General features: G+C 41.7%; 1 protein-coding gene across 1 annotated transcript in view; it reads left to right on the top strand.

The window, feature by feature from the left end:
• The first annotated feature begins 1,763 nt into the window (after positions 1–1,763).
• TTBK1 (tau tubulin kinase 1) overlaps positions 1,764–25,129 on the top strand; it is a 97,837-nt gene continuing 74,471 nt past the window's right edge. Inside the window, exons 1-3 of the mRNA XM_035897066.1 lie at positions 1,764–1,871; positions 10,561–10,708; positions 23,513–23,586. Coding sequence (XP_035752959.1) covers positions 1,764–1,871; positions 10,561–10,708; positions 23,513–23,586 — 330 coding nt within the window. The remainder of the gene's footprint in view (positions 1,872–10,560; positions 10,709–23,512; positions 23,587–25,129) is intronic.

Genomic DNA, 25,129 nt, shown 5'->3' with positions numbered 1-25,129 from the left:
CATATGCAGAGCTCACTGGTAGCTTAGGGATGGTCAGTTTGGATGTTTTGGTGGCCATAAAGGAGCCTGGGAATGGCATTAGACTTCTTCATTAGGAAGAAGAAGCACAAATGTTGTGCTGCCAAGCACAGCATGTAGAGAGCTTTCCAGTTTCTTACTTCAGTACCTGGTGACTGAAAGGGCTGCTACCCCATACAGATGCAGGACTCTTTCTATGAGAACTCAGAGCATTTTGCAGCATCTTCCCTCTGAATTTCTTTAATACTCGGCTTCTTATTTCTCTTCTGTTATTTTGATTGTAGTTTAGCAGATGTTGGATCGTATGAACATTTCTCAGCATCCTCCTTACTGTCTGCTGTTCCTTTTTTTCCTTGTAGTTATCTTCTATATGTAGAAAGAAATCTTCTTTTGTGGAGATCTTTTGAGACAATCTCTTTGAGATCTTTTGTTCCTGTCTTGTTTGATCATCTTCTGTCTTGCACTTTTGATATACTTCTATCTGCTGCTTCTTGTGCACACTACATGCTGGTCACTTCTTTCCTTCCTTCTCAGTCCTTTTATTGCTAGGGAATGAGCTCTTTTCTCTGCTTGAGCTCATAATTCACTGGTGACTTTTTTTATTTTTTGGGGCCTGAAGAAGTGTGATGGTTGAATGATCAGCTCTAGTCTTTTTTTTTTTTCTAATTTGGTATTTACGTTGTTAATTTTATTTAAGTCTGCAGTCAGAGTGCTATAGTAACACTGATTTTTTTAGGAAGGAAAATATTTCATATTTGGGGGGAAGGACGATAGAACTGCCAAGAAAGCTTAATAAAAGATCCATGCTTCATAAAAGATCAGGCCTACTTCTAAAGCCAGAAAAGTATCTCATAGGAGGAGATGAAATGCATTAGGAAGGTCTTTTATTAGTCGTGTTTCAATTCATTTTCTTCCAGGAAAGTGGAGTTAATGTGTGTCTGAAAGTCATTTCTGTAGAAGAATTATTACCAAAAAAACTCAAAACAAAATTAATTTCAGCATAGGCTATCTGGAGCTCCCTATAAACGCAGGGAAAAGGGGCATGAGGTAGAATGCAAACACCATAGGCAAGATATCTCTCTGTATTTTAATTTGATCATTTTTAGCACTGTGTGTATGCTATGAGGAGAACTAATTTATACATGGCTGAAGCCCTTTCTAACCATCCCCATCTTCTTTGCTTGGCTGTTCATCACAGTGATAGTGTCTGTAATCCTGGCTCTGTAAAGGCCCTTCTACCCTATTCAGATGCTTTTAGGCTTATTGAATGCATTACCTGGCAAACCTTTCTGATTTGTATTGGATGTTGTCCAATGAAAGCCATAAAACTGCTTATGTAGCAGCTGCTCTGTTAAAGCAAGACCTTTTTGCCTGGTAACAATAACAGCTCTTACAGCATTTGGCATTAGATTCTCTTTGACTCGTTGGCTGTCAGGCCCAAGAGCACTGGAATCCTGCATGGTACAGCTGGTAATTGTCACCCTTTTAGTTTGTGCTGCTGACTTGAAGCATGGTTGCGTCTGCCGAGTTTATGCATGGAGTGAGCTCAGGTGTTTGCAAGGTGAGTTTGCCTTCTTTCCTAAGAGACCGGCTCTGATTTAGTCATAAGCAAAACCTGTGGAAATGTATCATGTACTTCTTCTGTGACCTGTACTAATTTTGTCATTCCTTCCCCCCACCCCTTTTTTCCCCAGATAAATGGCTCATTTAAATTGGGAGCTACTAAAATACTCTCTGGCTGGCAAATGCAGTGCCTAGCAGCAGTCATCAAGGACGAACCAAACATGAGTGGAGGAGGGGAACAGGTCGACATTCTTCCAGCCAATTATGTGGTCAAAGATCGCTGGAAAGTGGTGAGTAGCTCCAGCTTTGTGCTTCTTTTGGTGGCCCAAACAGATCTCCTCCTCCTGCAGTAGCAGTATAGAAACTTGTCTGGCTAATCCTGGGCTATGGCAAGGAACAGTGGAGTGGTATGGTTTGATATATTAGTAAGATACTGCTAGAAGATGGTTAATATTGCTCTAGTGTTTTTTAGACTGTTTGGTATTTTTAGAAGACTAAACCTGCCAAGGATTTTTAGGTAGGATTGAACTGTTGCAGCAGACTGAGTCATCTTTTTGTAAGAAACTTAGATTTCGAGTTACTGTGGCAAAGAATACTACAGATGTGCCTATAAATAAATTGCATTACAATAAAATAATTTAAAAACAAATGTTTAGGGTTGAAATGTCAGCTACTTCAAAAATCAGAAATTCTGTAATTAGCTTGTTGGTACAATTTCTGTGTAAATTTATTGGGATACTTTTTAAAATTATATCATCACATGTTAAGAGTTTTGGTTCTTCATGGGACCCCTGTCTCATCTGTTGTGCAAGCTGGATGGGGTGCACTGAATTAGTAGCCATTTCATCTTTTATGTATTCATTGTATGGCTGCAGATCTCGCTGTCCATTTAAATTCATGGCAGGAGTTTGCCATTTAAACTCAGCTCTTTATGTTTCTTCTTGCTGTAGTATCTGTGTCAGAGATATATGTTTTTATTCATACTTTTACCAGCTGATACAGGAGAGAACTATTAGCTTGCTTTTACAGATAGGGTCTCAAATTTAGTTAGATATTTATTTTTATTATTTCTTACAGACTGCTTAATACTTATGGCCAAAGTGCAATTCTGCTAGCCATTGTGGGCATCCAGGCATGTTTGAGACTTGGCTGTCTTGCCTCAGGCACCCAGCAGATGAGCATGTGATTAATGATGGCTTGTGAGCAGAGACTTCAGCAGCTTGGCCAGAATCATGCAAGAATGCTGTGGTAGGGACATGGGGAGAATCTTATCCTCTAGACATGTGTTTTGTTGCCACCAGATTTGTTCAGAGGGTGCAGTTCCTCTTGCATATAAGGCTTTCTCCTTAGTCATAAAACGAGGTCTCTGGGATGGTGAGGGAAGTAGCGTTATATTAGTCCACTGAAAAACCATAAAAACTGCCTATGTAGCAGCTACTCTGTTAAAGCAAGACCTTTTGCCTGGTAACAATAACAGCTCTTACAGCATTTGGCATTAGATTCTCTTTGACTCATTGGCTGTCAGGCCCAAAAGCACTGGACTCCTGCGTGGTATAGCTGGTAGTTGTCACCCTTTTAGTTTGTGCTGCTGACTTGAATCATGGTTGCATCTGTCAAGTTAAAGACTATACAATTATTATTAAATTAAAATTATTAAATATAATTGCGTCTGCCTCAGCTAAAGAAACTAGAATATAACACGTATGTACCTTTATATTTCTTGTAATTTTGTATTTGTTTTCTGCGAGTTTTTGCTTTCTGGCTTTAAAAGCTTTGCTTTTAAAAAGCTGAAAAAAAAATTTAAATCCCATGTGTGCCGTTGTGTCCATTTTTAACTTGGATTACCAGCAGTGTCTGAATCATTAAACTCACAGCAGACGCCTTGCTAGTCTGAAGTACAAGTGATTTGTAGTAGTAGCACTAGGTTGTTTCTCTGTGCTAACTAGCTGTGGTACAGCTGCCCTGTGAGTTTTGCTGTGGGCTGTGAAGAGCAGAGGGCTAAAGAGACTCAGGATTCTGAACTTGCATCAGTTCCAGGTTGTGGATAGGGTTTTTTTCAACAGTTCACTTCAGACAACATATTATCTTTCCGTTAGACTTGCCTTGTGCCTGATCTCTTTGCCCTGGATGGTTCCACCTTGCTCTGTTCTTGTTACTCCCCCATTGCCTGCCTCTCTTCATCCTAGCACTTTGCTCCTGCTTTCTCCACAGCCTTCACTTTTCTGTCTGGCCTATTCCCGAACTGCCTATTTATATTTAAGCAATTCAAACTGCTTTTCATTCTCCATGCTTCCTGAGAGCAGATGGAGAATCTCAATTTTCTCTGTGATTAGATACTAAAATGGAGACAACCCCTATCCCCCTCCCAAAGCTTTCTGGCACAGCTGAAGGAAAGTCTTGCTGTGCTCTTGCAGCTCTGGGCTGGAGCATGTATACTTGTTTTGGCAGGATGATACATGTGCAGGTTAACTGACATAGAGGACTTGAAACATGCTCTGTGCTTATGGACTTCTTGGAAAATACAGCTTGCAGCTTTTATTTGACACTCCCTGCACAAATGGAAACTTTCTCAGAGCCTACAGTTTGGTTAGATTGGTGTGTGTTATCCGCAAAGCTGAATTTAGACACTCCTGATGCTAAGCTGTTACTTCAGGTGCATGGTTGCATATACTCATTCTTCTCTATTCTCCTTCACCCTGGCTAGCTTTGGCTTCTACCGTTCCTACTGTTCATCAAACTTTGAGTTTCTCCTTCATAGATAGGAGTGCTAAAACATCTACAAGTGATGGGAGTATTTTTTAACAGTCTAAACAAAGTAACTTTGTTCTTGGAAACAGCAGAACTTCAAAAACTCCAAATAAAGCCTAAAATATGCTCAGTTATGCTCACAGGGGAACACTTCAAACTAATTTTAAATTTGGTAGAGGCACTAAATGTGGGATTCAGTGACTTCATTGTTGCATGAATCTGTGACTGGGGGCTGCTAGAGGCTCTACCCACTAACTCTGCCTTAGAAAATACAGAAATGTGCAACTATATTGTCAACAACTACCTCTAACCAGAGAAATAGCCTTTTATGTTTTATAATGTTGTCCCACAGTAGTCTTCAGTACTGCATTGAGGTCATTACCCCACTTGAAGGCCCTGAGAAACTACATGACTTGCTAAAGGGTGTAAATAGCAATAAGTAAATAGCTGAGTAGAGCTGGGAATTTGGCCCTGTGCTGGTTGAGTTGTGTGTTGTGAGCTTTCCTTGAACAGTCATTTTTGCCCCCTGAAAAGTGCACACCCTTTAGGCAGGCCTCCTGTGCTGTCCCCTTGCTGTGCTTGATGTTGGTGTGGGACCAGTCAGAACTACAAGCTCAAAGTAATCTGGAAAAAATATAAAAATACCTTTGGCCCAAGGAAATTGATAGCATAGGATTGAAAAAGGGAGTGTACCTTAAAGTGAGTGTACAGCTGTAACATCAGTAGTATTTTTTTCTTTATCATGGACCTTTCTGAATCTAACCCATAGCATGCAAGCCAGACAGTCTAAGCTTTGCTGTGAGTGATGGATCCTGCTCAAGCAGGTGTGTGGCATATTTATGTGATGCTGGGGTTCAGCTGCCAGAAGGTTTCTTGTGTAATTTGTCCTCCCATTGTGACTGTCTCTGGCTGGGCATCTGCTTGAACCTTGTAGTTCTTAGTGCTGGCATACTTACAGTATTGAGCCAATTTCTAATTTTAGATCGGTGTAATGTATTCCTTGAATTCCTTTCCTTCTCTCCTTCTCTATGCTGCCTGACAAAGTTTTGACAAACGAAGATGTTGGTTCTCTGCAGTTAGCCTGTTGATAGTCCATTTTCCTCTTGCTCCAAGCCAGTAAAGTTTGGCTGCCTTACAGCAATGATATTTTTGTTCTTATTTTTGGAGAAAGGCATGGACAAGGAGTGCTTATGCTTTTTATCAAAACTTTTGGACTTGAAGTATTCTTCTGAGTCATCATTCTTTACTTGCAGATATTTTGGATTAAATTTGGGCAGTACTGGAACCATGTGACTTTTGCTGAGACCCCAGAGGCTGAGTTGATCCACACAGGTGCTAAATGATGTGAACTGCATTGTTCAGGGGAGGGAACAAAGTCAAACATAACTTGTACTTACTTTAAACTAGGTATATATGTTAAGGCTGAATGGATGTATCTCTTATTTCACCTAAATGTTTTGTACTGGGGATTTACAACTGAGACTTATTAGCAAGACAGTGTTGGCAGCTTATGCACTGAGCTTTGAATACAAGTGGTGACTCTTGTACATGCACATGCTGTTTTGTCAGGTACAATCCATGCTTTGGTTTTTTCCAGGTTTTTGAGGTTCTTGAATTGAGGTTTTGGTTACACTTGTCCTCCTGTTTATTTTGGAAACCTTGCTGGAAGCCCCACAAACTTTTGTGGACTCTTCACCTTGTCTTGGTCACAAAGGCCATTCATGGTCCCAAGAGGGAACTTGGGACAAGGAAGGCGCTTTTTCAGTCTTGGGGCCTGTTTTGGTCTCACTCTGTGCAGAATTGCTTTAAATGGGCTTTGGCAAGTCTTCAGATGATTTAGAATGTGGCTGGCTGACTTCTCCTTGATTGGCTTCTCAGTTCATGCCTGTTTATGTAAGTTAGTTTTCCCATAAGGTCGGTATAACTCCAGTCCTCCTAAGCAAGTTGAGTGAACTCTGAGAGCTTGGTGAATGTAGGTCCACTCTTCTCACCCATTGTTAAGTCAGATGAGGTCTGCTAGCTATTTCTGGATCAAGTAGCCCATTCAGTTGGGCTGCAGGAGTTTGCAGGCTTGACTATACAAATGCTCCTTAAAGGCAGTCACAGTAGTCACTGTTTGACCTTGTCAACGTTTGAAGCCTGTGGATGACAGTCTTGATCCTGGCTGAGTTTACCATCGGTCGATGGCTCTTGTTTTGGTCCTTTGCTCTGGATTCAGAGCACATGTTCTTGTTCCTGACCTTGCCACTGATCCTGAGACTGAACCACTCATGCCTTGGTCCTGCAGTGTTTTCCTGGGAAGGTCTAGTCTTTATATAATATCCTTGGAAGGCAGACTTCGTTTAGAGCAGCAGTATCTTATACGCTTGCTGAATAAAAGATTAAATTTGTAATTGAAGGTTATTTTTGGTTGGGGGGGGGAGTGTGTTGGCTTGGTTTTTTGAACTGTCCCTCTGTGAGTACAGATTTCTGCTTAGTGGGAAGGCTGTGTGGTGGTTTTTTTGGTTTTTTGGTTTTTGTTTTTGTTTTTTTTTAAATAGGCTCTGGAGGATTGTGCTGCAAGAGTCTTTTCAGGATAAATCCAAAATATTTCAGGATATTTAAAGGAGACTTCAAAGGGAGCCATCTCTGTCTTGTGTAACCACTGATGCATCCGGGGGGCTTTGGGGAGTGGCTTCCTCCATCTGGACATGGCTGTCTTGTAGTCATAGAATCATAGAATGTTTTGGGTTGGAAGGGACCCCTAGAGGTCATCTAGTCCAACCCCCCTGCAGGAGCAGGGACACCACTAACTAGATCAGGCTGCTCCTGAGAGACAATCCAGTTTGGGGAATTTCTGGAACCCCCTAGTTGGAGACTGCCACACTAAGGGGTCAAGTAAAGTGGCTTTTTTGGTAACAGTTTATTCCAAGGGCCTAATGTGGCATGAAACCTCTAAGAATGTGGAAGAAGCACTGCAATGCACTGCATGGTCACGTGGCCATTAGTGTCATACTGAAAGGACTGAAATCATGTTTGAGACACAGCTTACTTAATTTTAGTTGTCTATGTGCAAGTCCAGATAGATACCTGTGTTTGATCAGATGAATTGTTCACTTGACTTAACAGGCTGTAATGGAAACTTGGACACCCAACTCACATACAGGCTCATGCGTTTAGGTAGAATGAATCCTTCTGGTGTTGTCAGCATGTATCCCAGTCTTAAGAGTAAATGGTGGAAGGTAGGAAATAGGATAAGAACAGAATATTCCCAGAGCAGTGAGGCTTAGCATAGGCTGGTGACTCATGTTTATCACTTAGGTGATTCTTGTTAGATGTTCCCTTCTCTTTCTTGACTTTGTGTTTAGTGGTTTCATTATTTATTTTCTTAAGTGGTATATGCCCATCTCTCCTTCGTGTCAGGAGAAGGCTGTGCTGAGTTCATCTTAGACAGTGAACTCCCACAGAGTACCCAAGCAATGAGGAAACGCCTGCGTGGTAAGCCCCTGACCTCAGCCAAGAGCTTGAGTTGCAAGATGACAACTTGCTCTGCAGCAAAGAAAAGGAAATGGCTGCTGATGGCCTCTGGATGTTGCTGAAAAATCAGGGAGGATGGCAGTGCTGGTAATGATGAATAGGACCATCTGGTGTGCTGGGAAAAGTGTGCCAGAGAATAATTTCCATAAGAGGGTGAGAAAGGATGTGAGGAAGCAGAGGCAGCTTGAGGGCTCTTGGACAGTGAGGTGCATCCATTGGCTGGAATGTGTGTATAAAACTGGTTTTCTAATTCAGCAGAAGCTCTGATCTTGATCTCATGTCATCTTGCATTTGTTGCTCTGTAGACTTAACAGGGGTCCTCCAATTTGGCTGTTTTCCTCATGAGCAGTCTCAATACCCTGTACCTTTCTTTGTGAACCTGCTTCTCTGATGCACATGTTCTTTTGCTTTTCCTGAGGTAGTAGTCCTAGTGTGTCCTTAGTGTTTCCAGGCTCCTGATCATTCTCTTAATCGTGAAATGAACCACTCCTAACTCAGTGAGAGCCTCTAGCAGCAGGGTGATCGATACTGTGCATTGTACCTGAGTAGACCTTCCTACGGGTCATTATAGTGCTGCTACCCTAATTATATTACTGTGTTGTTCCATTTATATTGTAGTACCTTTGCATTTTGACAACTGCGTTGGATGTGGGAGCTGTCCCTGTTAAGACCAGTGAATGGAAAAGGATGCTTGCATGCCTCTGTGCTGGCTCAGCAATATTTATCCCCAGAATCCATTTCTTGAATTTGCAACACAGTGAGATGTTTGGGTAGCCTATGTTTCTTCTCTATCCCAGCTATGTTGTGTTATATTTATTACTGTTGACTTTTGCTTGTTATGTTAGCCATTTTCCCACTGAGACTTCCCTAATATTCCTGAAAATCCTTCCGGATCCTGACTAAACTTTTTGCCTTCTGCAGCTTTACTGTCCTTTTCCCTTCTGTGTCATTAATACGCCAGGAAACGTAAGATCTTGTATACTGAATCCTGAGGTATTTGCTGGCATCTTGTTGCTATGCTGAATGTAGCATTGTTTTGATAGAAAGATTTTTAATAGCCAGCTCACTTAATGTGAATTTCCAAGTAGAAGTAGGGCTGCACTGTAATAATTTATGAATAATATGTGGTGACCTAGTTATTGGGCTGTTTACTGTATGAATATGCCTGTTTAGCCCAGTGGAAGGTTGTGAGGAAAAACAACAAGTAAAAGGAGAAGAATGGCTCTGGACAGCTTCAGAGACAATAGTCAGGCCATTAATATGGAAAGTACTACCTTCATGCAGAGCTGTTTTTCTTGACATGGGAGCCAGAAAAGCAAACAGTTTGGGTTGCCTTAAGAAGAAAAAAAAAAAACCTGCCCTTGAGAGACAGGGTCCTCTGTTCTGTAAATTGGACAGTTGCACAGGACAGGCCTTCTGTGGTGCAGAAGAGACTAAAATATCATCTAAACCTCATTAAGCATTGTGTAAGATATGTGTTTGACTGTCTGATTTAAACTTTTTTGTCTCCAAGTGTTATTGCTGCTGTTGGAAAGAAGCGGTGCTCAGGGCTTCCTGAGCAGCTGTGAACAGAAGGAACACAAAATGCTGAAGGGAAGGGCTGCAGCTAGGTTCAATGAGCAAGTGCTAAGCAGATCAAAGGAGCCCTGATCTAGCTCTGCTGTAAACAATTTGTTCCTGGGCAACATAGTATGATTTAAATATATCTAAGAGAAGCAAATATAAAATGATTTTCCTGGCGTAGACATTGACACTTGTAACACGTTAGGAGTCTGTCTTATACATGCATATGTATAACTATATGTGCACATGCTGTCAAGTCTCAGCAGAAGGAGAATCAAGGAATCGCCTTCCAGGAAAGACAGAGGATCCCAGCTTGCTCTGAGTGGGTGGCTACTCTAGAACAGGCAGATGATCTATCTCTAATAGGTACATATCAAATATGCTGAAATTTAGCTTCGAGTTTATCAATTGAAATTGTTTTGATTTCCAAGCAGTGATACTGTTTTATTGTGAAACAGTCTTTAATTTTGCTCAGACACAAAAAGCATCATTTGGTGTGGTTTAAAATTGAAAACTAAAAAAAAAGAGAGAGAATGAGAAACAGTGGAGCTGTACTTGGGGCTTGTACGTAACAGTTTTGAGGTAATGCAGTTGGCAGTTCTCTGAAATGTGACACTGAAGTAACCTCACTAGCTGAGCAGGTCAAGCATCTTGTAAAATATTCCAGTGGATGTTTTGTTCTGTATTTAAAATCCTGTGAATGAGATGTAAACTTCATTTAAACTATTTCTTGAAAGCATTAGTTTCAGCTACCATGGTTGTGTTTTACTGCAGAGATGAGTATGTTGAAAGGGAATGACAGATTTTATCTGCCATGGTCTGGATAGTGGTTCTACTATCTACTTGAAGGGTCTTTCCTTGAATTTTGGTAAGAACATTACTGAGGTAATAGGCATTATCATTTGCACTTGAATGTATCGTGTCATCACTTGCTAGATTTGTTCTTTGTTGTTACAGCAAAGAATTTATACATAGCACAGTCAAGTGGGTAGCTGGACTTTTGCCTAGCTGTGCAGTGAAGGGATTCAGGCACAGCACAGATTGGGAGCAGAGTTTGTTCTCCCTGTGCAGTAAAAAAGCTAGTGCCTGGCTCTGAGAACGCCAGTTTGATGTCTCTTGTACATTGTACGAAACCTCTTTGTACTTTTCTAGTTGAAGAAGATTGGTGGTGGTGGTTTTGGGGAGATCTATGAGGCAATGGACCTGCTGACCCGTGAGAATGTGGCCTTGAAGGTGGAATCAGCACAGCAGCCCAAGCAAGTTCTCAAGATGGAAGTGGCTGTCCTGAAAAAGCTGCAAGGTAAGGCGGAAAGCACTTTGGAAGAGCTAAAGGTCACTGTGCTTGTTAACAATTAGAATCTGAAGTTGCAAATTTTTTTTATAATTTTTTTTTTGCTTCAGCTTCCATTTATATGTGACATTACATTAAGTCATTCAGCTCAGAAAGCTATTAAATTCTGCAAAGCATCCTACTGAAGTGAGTTCCAACTACAGGGACTGGTTTTGTCTGTCATGCTATAAGAACAATGAGGAGACTTAATCTGAACTATTGGTACGCTGGTCTGTGCAGTCTAGTGATGCTGATTAGATAATAAGGAATAGAGCAAGCGATGTCTGACTAAGAAATTAGGTTAGCTGATTGCGTCCCAGAAGACCAGGACAATGTTTGTGACTATAGCACTGTGAGCATGACAGTCTCCAAGTAAAATGGTTGACTAGTAGATGGGCGCAAAAAGCAGATAACGTGAAGTGTAGAGAAACTGGCAGTAAGTTAACTTTTCATGCACCTGACCCTTCTGAAGGCAAAAGGTGAAGTGATTTTACAGAATCACGGAATGGCAGGGGTTGGAAGGGATGTCCGGAGATCATCTAGTCTAACCCCCCTGCTAAAGCAGGTTCACCTCGAGCAGGTTGCTCAGGACATTGTCCAGGTGAGTTTTGAATATTTCCAAAGGAGGAGACGCCACAACCCCCCTGGGCAACCTGTTCCAGTGCTCTGTCACCCTCAAGACCCTTTTAGGTCTTCGTTTTGGGAGTGGTGGTTTTGAATTATGTTAATTTGAATGATATGGCTATTCTTAATTTTTCCTAACACAGCTTTAAATTGGTTTGGATGTGAAAGTCAGTGCTGGGACCACTGATTTCTATAGCTGAACCTGGCAAAGCTTATAAGCAGGACTGGGAAGCAGCAAAATGAGAGCCTTCCTTGACTCTTGACAGCTCTGCTTCCACTTAAGAAATTATACTGAGAGGGGGAACTTGCCTTATGCCTGTTTGCTAGATGAAACTATAAATAAGGCTAAAGTTAAAACTTCCTGTGCTGATCTTTGAAGTCACAGTCATTCTCAGGAGTGAACTAGTAGAATAGGGTGAAGGAAGCCAGCCAGTATCCCAAAGGCTTTTGCAATGCTGGTGAGACGCAGTTTAACATCAAAGGGTGCAAGGGAGCAGTCTTGCTGCGGTTGTTCCTTGCTGAAGGAAGAACAAGGAGGCTTCTGCTAAAAACTGATTGCTAGGGGAGGATGTAAACAAGGAATTTCCAAATCTGCCTTTGAGGAACTGAGAACTGCTGTTTGCTGAAGTGTGTTGTGCAGGTTTTCCTTGTGAAGGCAAGGCCAGCTATTGACAGGTACAGTTTACATGTCATAGCATAATATGCCGTTGAAGGGATGCTCCTGTTTGCAGGATTCCCGCTTGGGCTGAGGAAACACCTTCCAAAGCAGCAGTGAGTAGTATGCTTATCACCAGGGCTCATGCTTCAGAGATAGTGTTGTGCCCTATGTCTGTTCTTCTGCCCCTACGCAAAATCTCTAGAGATATGGTTGAATTAGAGGGTGAGACTGTTGCAGGTCTTGTGAAATACTCAGTATTTGTAACTGATTGCCTCTAGGTAAAAGTCAGTGAATTATTATTGAAGGTCAAAGTTTTCCACTGTTCAGATATTCTAAGAGGAGGATGGATAAGGCCTTTCTTGCATACACTGTATTGTAATAGGTGCAGCTGAGCTGTGTAGAGAATCAAAACAAAGGAGAAATCAACCCAGGTCATTAGGAGGAAGCTTGCTGTTGATCTGAAAGACCTGGATACACAGAGCTCTCAGAGAACAGTAGAGCAGTTCTCTGAGAGAAGGTCTGAAAGCCATGTAGTAAGGGCAGGCAAGGCAGAGATTTAGATTTTTGCATTTGGTTGTACACTTGGAACTGCTCCAAATTAAGTGAGGGTGTGACTGTGTAGAATGGCGGACTCTTAGAATACCAAGAGGCAATGCTGTCGTGCTGGCTAGTGTCAATGTGTGTTACGTTCAGGGCAGGGAATGTCTGAAAAGCATGACCTGAAGTCATCAAATCAGAACTAGCATAAGAAAATGTGCAAGGAGCTGACTAATGCTCATGCTTTGCCATCAGTGTTTATTTCTGGAAAATAGCTGAGAATACCAAATGCTTGAAAAAACACCCACAATTGTACATAGTATGATCCTGGTAATTGGGGAGAGGGAGTGGTGCGGTGTGGAATTAGGAAAGTCCCTTGGCAAAGCAATTAGCAAATATTAAGGGACAGAAAAGACAGAAGAAGCAGAATTGGCTATGCATCAGCTATCGTGCATTTAAGAATGTCAAATACCTTCTGCCATATTTTTACAAATCAAGATGTTCTGTGAAGAATTTGGCTTTTTTGGTTCAAGGTTAATCCCCAAATGCCTTACTGAAATAAACTATAAAGTTAAAATAAGAAATAAGGTTGAGGGAGTTGGGAATCATGTATTGTGTATGTTTTTACTGTGAGCTGTTGTGAAGAGGTGAGAAACATTTCAGAAAGGGAGATGCTGACTCCATCCACCAACTGTTTGGATAAAGTTGGTGGTATTAGCATAAGTGATATAGTCAGTTCATGGTTTTTCAGGTGAAAAGCAAGGGAACAGTGTTGTCTAAAATTCCTCTGTACTTTTCTGGTAGAACTGAACATTGCAGACCCTCCTAAATAGTACAGCTTTGTTTCCTATTTAGATATCACACCAACATTAAAGGACTAAAGAGATGCTGCTCTTTTCAGAGCTTGTGATTAGAGTCTTGCAAGTTGCTAGAGCTTCACAGAGTTTGGAATGGAGAAGGCTGGCCATTGGCACATACTGCAGACCTACTTCAGGACCTGATTTAGGTGCAGCCTGACCTCTCAGTGCAGTAGCTCCTGATCGGTTTGGACTGCAGGCTGTTGCCAACAGTCAGACTTTCTGGAATAGCTACATAAGGAATGCAGGTGCAGGTCCCTCACAATGTCCTTTCTGCACTGGCAGTCCACACAGAACAACTGGGGAACAAATCAGTTAATGACTCTTCTAGAAAGTCTCTATAACTTCTAATAAACACTGTATATAGTTTTCTACTGTGAGGGCAGTAATTTTTTTTTTTTTTTTACTGTGCGGGTGGTTAAATACTTGCACACGTTGCCCAGAGAGGTTGTGGAGTCTCCATCCTTGGAGATGTTCAAAACCCAACTGGATGCAGCCCTGGACCACCAGCTCTAGCTGTCTCTGCTTGAACAGGGTGGGTGGACTAGATGATCTCAAGAGGCCCCTTCCAACATAAATGATTCTGTGATACTTGTGCTTGGCTGTGTAGGATCGCTGCAACTTCAGCATCTCTCAACTGCCCTGTAGAGTCATTCTGTTCTGCTCTTACTTGATTGGATTTTTCTAGCTGTATAGTGCTTTTTCTGTATCTGTTTAGATATTAATGTCTTTGCCAAAGGTAAAGTTCTTTCTGGCTTGTATTGTTACTTGCAAGGATCATAGATCATCTTCTGACCAACCTTCCAAAACTTAATATTGTCTTGGGGCTGGGAAGCACCAGCAACGGTGCCCTTTTAGGTGAAACATGTTTGAGAAGTCGGCTTACAGAGTTTCTTGCTCAAGCAGGTGCTGAGCTGAAGCTCTCAGTTGTCCTATCGTTGCATATTTACCCAAAAAAGTTTCCAGCAAGCTTTCTGTCTTTTTCTTGCCTTCCATGGTCTATTTTAGTGAAAATCAAAACTTCTTGGTCCCACAGAGTTGTTGTAGAGTATTTCCTTTTTGAGGAAATGAGGGGCTTGCAGGGCTCAGGACATTGTCTGACGCTACTCTATCTGGCCAATTCTAATCAGAGCACCACAAGATAATTTTATTTTTTTTTTTTTTTTTTTTTTTTAATCTTTGTCAAGCACCATTTGACTTACATTGTCCTGTTGCTCCTCTCTTCTGACAAGGCCTTGGCACTGTTGAATCACAGCTGTTTTCTCAGTGTGTCTTGGTAAGCTTGCTTGGGGAACAGGGAAATTGCATTCTCTTTTTGGTACCATTAGGAATGTTGACCTCTGTGTCACAATGTGTATTTTTGTCCTTGCTGTGCAAGGAGGCCTGTACCCTCCACAGTACCTGATTTTTACCTGTATCATCATTGCTGCATGAGTAGATGGGATCCTCCATTATGTCAGGCCTCTTCCATGAGGAGTCACCATTTGAAAACCAGTCTTTCTTTCCAAATCCTCACCACATGGTGGCATTCAGGCAACCATACCTTGTCATAGAATCAGTGACTACTAGAGATTACGACCTTGGACCTCTCTTTTACTTGAGAGCATACCATGTGTTTACTCAGTCTGCTGTAGGTGAAGTCGTCTGCTGTTTATCAACACCAGTGTGACTACAGGAGTTGCTCAACACTTAAGCCAGAGGTAATAAATCCTGACAGATCTGTCTCTTCCATGGATGAAGGAGTAAGTAGGACTAAGTTTACCTGGAGGATTGGAAAATTTTGAAGAAGGCTGCTGTGCAGTTCCCAGGTACTGGGTGTCATGGAGAGTCCAAGGAAAGAGAGTAGGCTTTTGCTGTAATAGATTCTTATATACATATTTATCTCTAAAATATGCAGTAAGTAACAAGCAATACAGAAATGATGAAAAATTCATGCTGTACAGCAATAAGAAATGTGTGTATGTTCTTGGTAAGTATAGGGATAATAAATCAATAGTATGAAAAATAAGAAAAATTATTTTATAGACAGCTAATAGAGAATTACCCTACTAGGGATGAAAATCTTACCTACACAAATTCAGAAACTGTTTCGGGGATAGTTTGGCACATCTGCACAGGGAACCTCTGTATTAATACAGTTTCTCTGTCGAAAGAATACTGTTCCAGTGCCAAGCCCTCATTTTATTACTTTAATCACTACTGTAAAATTATCTTTAAGTGAGGTAATTGTATAGTATTGTACCATTTGCACATAATTTTAGACTATTGGGCTTTTCTACTTTGCAGTCAAGCATTTTGAAACCAAGCCTAAACTGCATTGGCAAAATACTTCTTGCAGGTATAACTTGTCTCCAGCAGAAAAGGTTGCTGGTTTAGTTGTATCTGCAAGTGTTTTGCTGTGTAGAGAAGCCTTTTGCACATGTACGTTAAAAAGCGAATGGAAATTAAGATCTGTGTGGCTAAACGAATTAGCTACTTGCTTATCCAGAGAGCAAGAATGGCCTTTGCTGGGTTTTCTTTCACCCTCTTTTGCTTTGGGTTAGTTTTAATCTGGTCCCCCTGTCTGAGAGACCAGTTGTTGGACTGTGTCCTTTAGGATTTGACTATTATTTGATGTGCACCTGAATGGAGCTTCTGGGTCTGTTTGCTCATAAAAGTTTACATGACCCAAAGCCACTCTGTGAACAACACTGACACATGGTAATTGTGATGATTTAAGGCAGTATGGGGCTTTCTTTAAAACCTCATCTCTATTATAAACCAGGAGTCTTATGGCTCCTGTTCTTTGGAATCATGAGGAGAAAAATGGGATGGTTTCCTGTCATTGAACATGTGGAATGAAGAGTCCTGTCACTTCTAAAAGAGCCATATCTTCAATGCTTTTCTAAATCTTCGGAATACAGACAGACAGAAACCTGCCTGCTCTCTCTGACTTTTTTCCCCACCCTGGATTCACTGTGGAGCAACATTCAGGTGGCAAAGGAGCATCTGTGAAATACTGTCTGGATTCTTTTCCATCTGTGAGGTCTTTGAGGTTAATCAAAATGCAACAGCTCTGTTAAAACAGCTTTTGAGGTGCTTGGCTTGGGCTATCTCAGTGTCAATCTGCCTTTCCAACAGCAGCCTTAATTGCAGAAATAGTAAACCAGTATCCCTGATTAAATCCAGTGGATTATTTTCTCTAGCTTTCAGGCTGCTGCAGAGCGGGGTGTGGAAACATCTTTACATGCCAAACCAGGCACCATGTCTGCTCTAGATGCTCAACTGGGGCTGTGTGAGGCCCAGCAGCAGATGTTTTGAATTGAAAAGTATTCTCCCTGTCCTTACCCACTTCTTGACAGGTCTCTCTGGGAGCACTCTTAGGGTTTGTGAGACTAGGCTGGTGCAAAAGGGTCTCTCACGAGGCGTGCACTTCTGATGCCTTCTGGTCCACAGGCTCCCCAAAATATGGATGTGGCCAAGGCATTCAGTTTCCTTTGCTGGTGTTCTCCTTGGAGCAGCCTAGCAGTCAGATTGTCAGTTAAAATGGCCAGATTATTCTGGTGCTGAGCACTGTTTTCTGTTCATCTATGGTGGCAATTTTACCCTGGTGTGAGGCTGAGGCCTAGTGTACTTGCCTTTGACCTCACTTGGCAGGCAGATACTCCTAAATTCTCTTCAGTGTGTAATTTTCTTTGTAAATGCCTTCTTTTCAGTGTAACCGATCTCATTGCGTAGGACTGATTAATTTTATTCTGCAGTGCAGAGATCTTCTGCATATTGAATAGTTGTGCAAGATGCAGCCTGGTCACAGGCATTGTAGTTTTTGAGTACCTGATTTTATTACAGCATATAGTGTTGCTTGTTCCCCATTTACTGCCAGGGGTTGGACTGGTAAGCGTTTCCTAACAAAATAAGGGAAGAAAAGGGATCTTTCCTGTTTTTCTTATTTGCCAGTCCTGGTCTTTTCTTTTTGTATATGTGAGGCTTTCTGTGTTAGTGGTGTCTTAACTCTCTATGATTAGGTTTCTGTTACTTTTGTCGACAATTTAATCTGTTTCTACAGTATTTTGCTAGGCTGATGTAACCAAGCTATCTGTAAAGGCTGGAAAGCAGGGTAAATTACCCTTGGCAGGTTTTTAGGCTATTACATGGTGGTCGATTCAGCACTTGATGTAGCGCTAGCCTCTGCCCAGCACCGCATTTTTCCATGCGGAAGAGTCCTATGGGTGTTTGAGTGGCTTTTGGACGATGTTTCCAGTGTTAATCACGGTGTCATGAGATGGAGGGGGGACATGCAATGGATGAAAGAGGATTTAAAGCACACTTTTTTTTTTGAGGCTGTGTTGAATTCTTGCTCCTTCGCTCTTTTGCCTTGCCCTGTGTGGGATCTGTTATCAGTTGTTCATCGTAAAGGTTTTAGTTGTCTTGGGAAACAAGTAGAGGAAACTACGCCATGCAAGATGTGGCAGTTTTACCTTTTGCTGTTCGATTAGAAGATGATGACCAGCCTTTTAGTTTTAGGTCCATTAGTTCATTAATTTATTACAGAAGCACTAGCAAGGTTAACCCAGTTGATTACTATTGGATAATGTAGTTATTTAGGCCTTACTTCCAGCATAGAATTTGTTTTCTCTCATGTTCAAAACTCCTTGCCTCCAGCTGAGTTGACAAGTCCCTGAAGTCAGCTAGTTTGTCTGGCCAGAGGTGAAAATTGCTAACTGCAAAGGAAAGAAAACTATATGCTAGTCAGCTTTGCCAAGCTACAGACACCATTTTCAAGTAAAGTTAGAAGATCATGAAAATAACTCTCATTTCATTTTCTAGTCCTGATGGAGCCTCCATTTCTTTAGAATGTTTGTACAGAAGTGAATTCAGTATCCCCACAACACAAAATCTGTGATAAGCTGATAAACCTGATACTGATGTTGACATGTGAAGAAAACATGATAGCTGTAAAATGTATGTTGTATCTATAATGTAGAGCATGAGAAATAGCTGCAGCTTTCCCAGTGCCGGTGAGAGCAACTGTATGTCCACAACTGTGCATGTAATAGAGAACCCGGCAGTGCCAAGTGCTCGAGCAAGTTATGTCACTAAGCACTTGGGCTTTTCCTATGCAGTTGTCTTTAAGGTTGAGTGGCTGGATAGCTGTGCCATGCTGGTTATTTTTGGCCAGCAGTATACCATTGGTTTTGATACTTCATGTATTACCTGAATAAAAAGAAACTTGACTGACGATTCTGGAACTAAGCTGATTTTGTAATTAGATGTCATGGATTGACTTTGGCAGGATGCCTGTGTTTCCTGTGTTAATCACGGCTGAACAAACCCAGTTCTCTGACACTTTCTTTGAATGTCATGTTCTCCTTTTCCTGCAACCATCCTGGTGGCCACTGCTGGACTCATGCTGTTAAGTCAGTGTTGGTCTCTTACTGCAGAGGAAATGCAAGAATTGGTAAGGTAACAGCTATAAGAGTAACAATAACTGCCATGAGATTTACGACAATCTATGCGGTAGAAGTTTCTTCAGTGTTTAGGGTGGACTGTTAGCAATGAGACAGCTCATCTATAGAGATGAATCACAAAATAATTTTAGAATAAATTTAAAATATTAAATTCTTGAACTCCTTTGAGGAAAGGAGTGGTTATTTGTTTTCTGCAGGTGAAAATGCAGGAAATATGGAGTGTGTTACCAAAAAAACCCCTTCGAATTGCAGCAGTATTGTCACATATTTCTTACTATTTATTTGATTAGTTTCACTGCTGTATTGAAAATACCTTAGGAATATTTAAGAACTTAAACGAGTAGAAGATTGGAATGAATATTGGTTTCCAGCAGTTTGAAACTGATCCATGTGGAAAAATACACTGAAAAAAGGATCATCATTTAATTTCTTAAGTGCTATGTAATGAAAGTTTTTTATTTAATGAAAGTTTTTAAGTGTTAACATTGGGTTTTTAATCGTATCTCTACAAGGTGATGAATATCTATCCTAATGTGAAAGGGTTTTCCAGATACTTTAAGTTACTTTTATATATGAGGGCATGGTTATTGACTGTAATTTTTTAAAGTTCCTTCAGAACAAGGATGGTGAAGCCCATTTCAGTAACTGAAATATTTGCATTTCTTACCCAGCATTATATGGGAGACTATTATGTTAATTTTATTTTAAAGGCAGCAGTAGAAAGAATATTTTTGTATGACTGAACATTATTAAAACATTGCCTTAACTAAATGCTTGGAAAAATGAATGCATGTGAAACAAAATAAAGCACATGTTTTCTGAAACTTTTCTCAGGTCAGTGTTTAGGAACATCAGGCTGACTTATTCCTCCAACCTATGTTAGTTAACAGGCCAAAACTCTTTACAATCTCTTGCTCTGTTCCTTTACTTTGTTGGAAGATAACTGCTTTGTTTTAATAAACTAATAGAGATATAGGACTTGTTTTCTAAAATATGAGCTTGTGATCTTCTGTTATATCAGAATGACTGTTCAGTGGAACAGTCTAGCAAAGGAGCAAGTGTGATCTGGCAGTTAGTGCAGTGAAATGGTTGCAAGGTTCCCCGTATAAGTATACCTTGAAAAACTTTTTGCCCTTTCTTACTTTTCTGGGTTAAAATATGCTTTGCTGCTCTGTGCTGTGATCTTCATGCTTGAGGAGGGCACGTGTGGGGAAAGAGGGCTGTATCCTTTTGCCTTATAGGAAAGTATGACAGTCCCATCCATCCTGGCTGCACAGGAGGCTATTAACATGATTGTTCTTATGGGCTTCACAAAATCTGATCAGCTTCAGGACTGATCTGCAGGAATCCCAAAGTCATGCCTGACTGTCAGCCTCCATCTGGCACTTCAGCATGGCATGAACTCCTCTGAGAGAGCAAACAGTTGTAACCTGGTGCCTCCTTGAAATACGAATAAAATCTTCGGAAACCCAGAGGGGTTGATGCTGCAAGCATTTATCCCATCTACATGACCAGCTGGCTGTACATACACCACCTCTAAGTGTGGCCTGCTTTCTCTGCACTGTTATATTCATTTTGTTTCATGTAAGAATTGGCAGTCTTCCCTCCCCCATTTCTTCTTTTCCTGGGGTTGCTTGTGTTGCAGAATAGTGCATGGGAGACCTGTTCCAGGGAGAGCCTAGATTCCCCAAGACCAACAGGTCAGGTAGGAGCCCATTTTAGGCCAGAAAGGAGGATTCGATATAAAATCAAGTCAATTTAGGGATGTGGGCCATCAAGAGCTCATAACTTTCAAAAATTAAAGTAAGCAGAAACATGTTGTCAGCCTAAACGTGCATACAATTCTCAAAGATAATAAATTAAAAGTATAAATGCTTTTTCTTTCTGTAAAATTTTGTGATCCAGAAAACAATGTTATGGAGGAAACTGATTTAAAACAAACAAACAAACAAACCCAAACAGTTTCAGGAATATACTCAAAATCAGAAGAGGCAGTACCAAATCAGCAGGGCTGTGTCTTAAGTCAGTCAAGTGTATTGGACACTACCACTCCTGTTTTGCTGAAATGATTGATTTAGGTGACCAGGTTCTCCCTGATAGAGGATTGGATTTGAATGTTCTTGTCTGTAGTTTTACAGCAATAAAAAGCACATGGTTTCCTGCCTATCAGTGCTTTGCAGTCATTTAAAACATTAACAGCAAGTAAAAACTGGAGTAATTTACCCTTTTTACCACACAGTAGCTCTCATTGCCAGTAGAAACAGTCATTGTTTTGGCTGCTGCCTCAATATCCATCTCCTGGTGCTCTGAAAGGCAAAACAAAGCAAAGTGGGACCCGTTGTGTGTCTGTAAGTAAGCCAGGCTGGTCTGTGTGAATCTCTGTGGACTTAAAGCTGTCAGGTCTGGGATGAGTGTGGACATGCACTGGCCTGTCCATCCTGTCTGAGACCTGCGTATATTGCCAGTTTGCTGAAGCACACAGGTATCATAAGCTCCTAAAGAGATATAACTGGTTCTTTCTGAGGTTATCCAGATACGTTGATGTTGTAGCCAAAAATGTGGCTTTGAGGCTGCCTTCACATTTGCAGGCAGCATAGCCATCCATATTAGGACCTGTGGCAGGACAATGTGTAGGACAGTTGAGGCTTGCTGGTGGTCCGTTCTTGGTAATGCTCAGGCCAGGACATGTGCTACATCCAGACAGTGTCTCAAAGAGTTCCCTCAGAAAACCAAAAACCTGTATGTCAAAATCAACACTGAATTTGCAATTGATTTGCCGATAGTAGGAAACCAGTGGCACCTAGTACTCATGGGCACACACAGGACATTGGCTTGGTACATGAGAAAAAGGATCAAGGAAGAGTGTGCAGGCTGCCCTGATGTATGCTGAAGAGGGTACCTTCCTGATCTCTGAATATCTTTTCCTGAAATAAGGTGGCCTCTGACATTTCTTGATGGTTTCAGCATGGTCTTGCACACTCAGTCCTGAAACTGGACAATGGCCTTAAGTCTGTGCCAGGGACATGAAGGATCTGCAGCCACATAACCTTCCTGCTTGTCTAACCAGGTATAGGTGGATACTAAGGTGGGTTGGTTGGCTTGTTTTAAGCTTGTTCTTCCAAAGGGAGTAAAGGGTAGACAAGGCCTCTGTCCCTCCAGTTGTGGTTGCCAGCAGCTCTGTTATCTCCTTGTGGTAGGAGAGAGAGTGTGGGTGTTCTGCTGTGGGATGCTGCTGGGTCCTGGAGGGCAGGCTCTTGGTGCTCTTACGGAGTGCTGGGATGGAGCCCCATATTCCACACCTGTATGTATTGCTCTGGTCAAAGCTCTGGTTCACCAGTGAGAAAGCTGTTGCTTTGTCTCCTGCTGCCTTCCAGGTCCCTATTCTGTCATGTCTTGCTGTCCCCAACATGCCCCAGGCCTATGGTGCATACAATGAGAACAATAACAGAGTCTCAACAGTGTTGCAGGCAGTGCAGTTACTGATTACTGTATATGTTCATGTTCTTCCTTTCTTATTGTAAAACTGGGAAGTATCAAACAATAAGCTTTGGTTTAAAAATGAATTAAAATCACCGTTGCTCAAGTGCTACAGAGAAATACAGGGCAAAGCTATGCAATGATACTCACCCTCTTCCCTGCTTAGAAACCCCACCAGGAACCAAATGTTCATCATTGTAGTATGCATCAACCTTTAGTCTGTTAGCAGTAGTCTGCTATTAAAAGAATGCATGCATCATACTTCCCCTTTTGCTAATATAGGGAGTACACAATCACAAATCCATTACAGGCCAGGATCTGAAACCACAGCTTCCACTGCCTTTGTGGTGTTGGGGTTTTTTTGTTTGGTTTTGTTTGTTTTAAGATAGGTCCTGCCTGGTGCCACGTGATGAAATGTAGATGTTGCAGCAGTGCTTTTGTACCACAGAGAATGAACCTAGAGGCCTAGCTGAGCATTGTGGGGTGGCTGGTTGGTTTTGTCTTTGCCTGAATAGATGTAGTCTGTACTTGTAACACCATGCCAGAACTTGACATGAAATTTCCTGTGTTTGTTTCCTTCTTTTATTATGAAATTGAATTAATGTGTCAATGGAGTTTTTCCATAAGCATCTTTTCCAGATGTTTCTGAATATTAAATTCAGGTTTGTCCATGTTGAAGTAGCATTAGTTTAGCTGCTTCAGGGTAAACAATGCTAATAGGCAAGTGTAGTGGTGTGTAAAAGTCAGTATTTACTGAATAATGTTGGTGTAATGAGCTTAAGCATGCTGCCAGTGGTCATGTGTGCCAGTGAGCTGTGTGGCCCTGTTGTTTAGTTCAGGGATGGTGGTGGCTGTGGTGGTGTTGCATGCATGTGGTGGTGATATAAACTGCAGTTTGTCACACTCACTTGTGCCCTGTGTCTGTTTGAGGATTCAAGGATCCCTGACACTGATTTCCGCTCATAGCTATTTCACAGTCAGTTTTCTTGGTGAATGTCAGTATTCTCCTGAGCTACGAGACTGAGAAGTAGAAACAAAATCAGTCTGTTCTGCAAAACTCCCTGCCTGATGCCACTTATGGTTACAAGCCCTTGATCAGAACCATTTTTCTAAAAATCGTGATCACAGGGTTGTTGTCTTATGTTCCATTCTATATGTTTCTCTTTCTTTTCAGGGAAGGATCATGTTTGCAGATTTATCGGCTGTGGAAGGAATGAAAAATTTAATTATGTGGTCATGCAGCTTCAGGTGAGTCTGTGCTTCCCCTCTCCTCCTGTCCCATGAAGATGGCATCATAGGGAAGGATTTGCAGTGAGAGAATAAGGCCAAGCATTGGTGTAGAGACTTTGTTGTCCATAGAAAGTGGGTGGAATGGGAGACAGTGAGAAGGGGTGGTGTTGCTGTAATATCCCTTGGGATAGCTCCAGTTGTCAAGATGCACTAAGATATTTCATAGCTCTGCTTTTCTGTTCAGGATGGCTTTCTGTCAATTTTCTGGGGAAAGCACTCAATTCTTAATGCTCACGGGAGCTACCTGCAATATCATACAGCAGTGACAGCTGTTTGAAATATCTCCTGCTGAGCTCTGTGATGCAGCATGCAAAATATGTGTCTTGTATCAGAGCTCAGTGCAGAGGGAGCCAGTGGCATAACACCAGCAGCACAGTCTTCTCTATGAAAGGAAGTGATCTCTGTCTCCCCTATCTCTGCCAAGCTCAGCAGTACCTTGGCTTCTGCTGTGAAAGTGTTTTTCTCCTGTTTGAACACTGCTTGATATTAAGTCAATATGGGTAGATACTTGGGTAGCTAGCACATGGTGGCTGTACTGCTAGACAGCCAGCTAATCCTATCAGAGTTAGCCAGCTGAAGTCTTACATGGGTGTCTACACAAGCCACAATAACAGCAGGAGCTACAGGGACCTCTGCATGGTTCAGCATGAAATTTCACCAGGAAAAAATACGTAGTTAGATCTTCAGAGCCCAAATACGGTGGTACTGTCATGAAAACAGCTTTTTTTTCCACAAAAGCAGCTTTCTTTTGCAGCATACAGTCACAGAAGAAAGAGTTGGAGGGGAACAAGTAGAAAGAGATGGCTGAGTCAAAAATACATGGAAGAAAGGCCTTTAAGGAGAGGGAGATTATCCCTGGCTCAAGGGGAATAGTTTCAAACTAAAGGTGCTTCTTTCTAACACAGTTGCCTTGGAAGCTGCCTTGTTTCAGCACCTGACACAAGAGTTGACAGGGAACTTGTCCTATCTCTGTTGCAGCTTGTATGATCAGGGCTTTGCCATGCAAAGCACTGTATCACAGAATGGCAAGGGTTGGAAGGGACCTCAGGAGATCACCCAGTCCAACCCTCCTGCTAAAGCAGGTTCACCTAGAGCATGTTGCACAGGACATCATCCAGGCAGGTTTTGAATATCTCCAGAGAAGGAGATTCCACAACCCCCCCAGGCAGCCTGTTCCAGTGCTCTGTCACCCTCAAAGTAAAGAAGTTCTTCCTCATATTCAACTGAAACCTCTTATGCTTCAGTTTGTGCCTATTGCCCCTTGTCCTGTCGCTGGGCACCACTGCAAAGAGTCTGGCTCCATCCTTGTGACATCCACCCTTGAGATATTTGTACATGTTGATCAGATCCCCTCTCAGACTTCTCTTCTTCAGGCTGAACAAGCCCAACTCTCTCAGCCTTTCCTCATAGGGGAGATGCTCCAGTCCCCTAATCATCCTTGTTGCTCTCCTCTGGATTCTCTCTAGGAGTTCCTCATCTTTCTTGAACCGGGGGGCCCAGA

The sequence above is a fragment of the Egretta garzetta genome, unplaced genomic scaffold, assembly GCF_000687185.1.
Source record: "Egretta garzetta isolate BGI_Z169 unplaced genomic scaffold, ASM68718v1 scaffold17, whole genome shotgun sequence".
In the NCBI taxonomy this organism is placed as follows: domain Eukaryota; kingdom Metazoa; phylum Chordata; class Aves; order Pelecaniformes; family Ardeidae; genus Egretta; species Egretta garzetta.
Note: the sequence above shows the minus strand (reverse complement) of the source record. Positions and strands in the feature narration are given on the sequence as shown.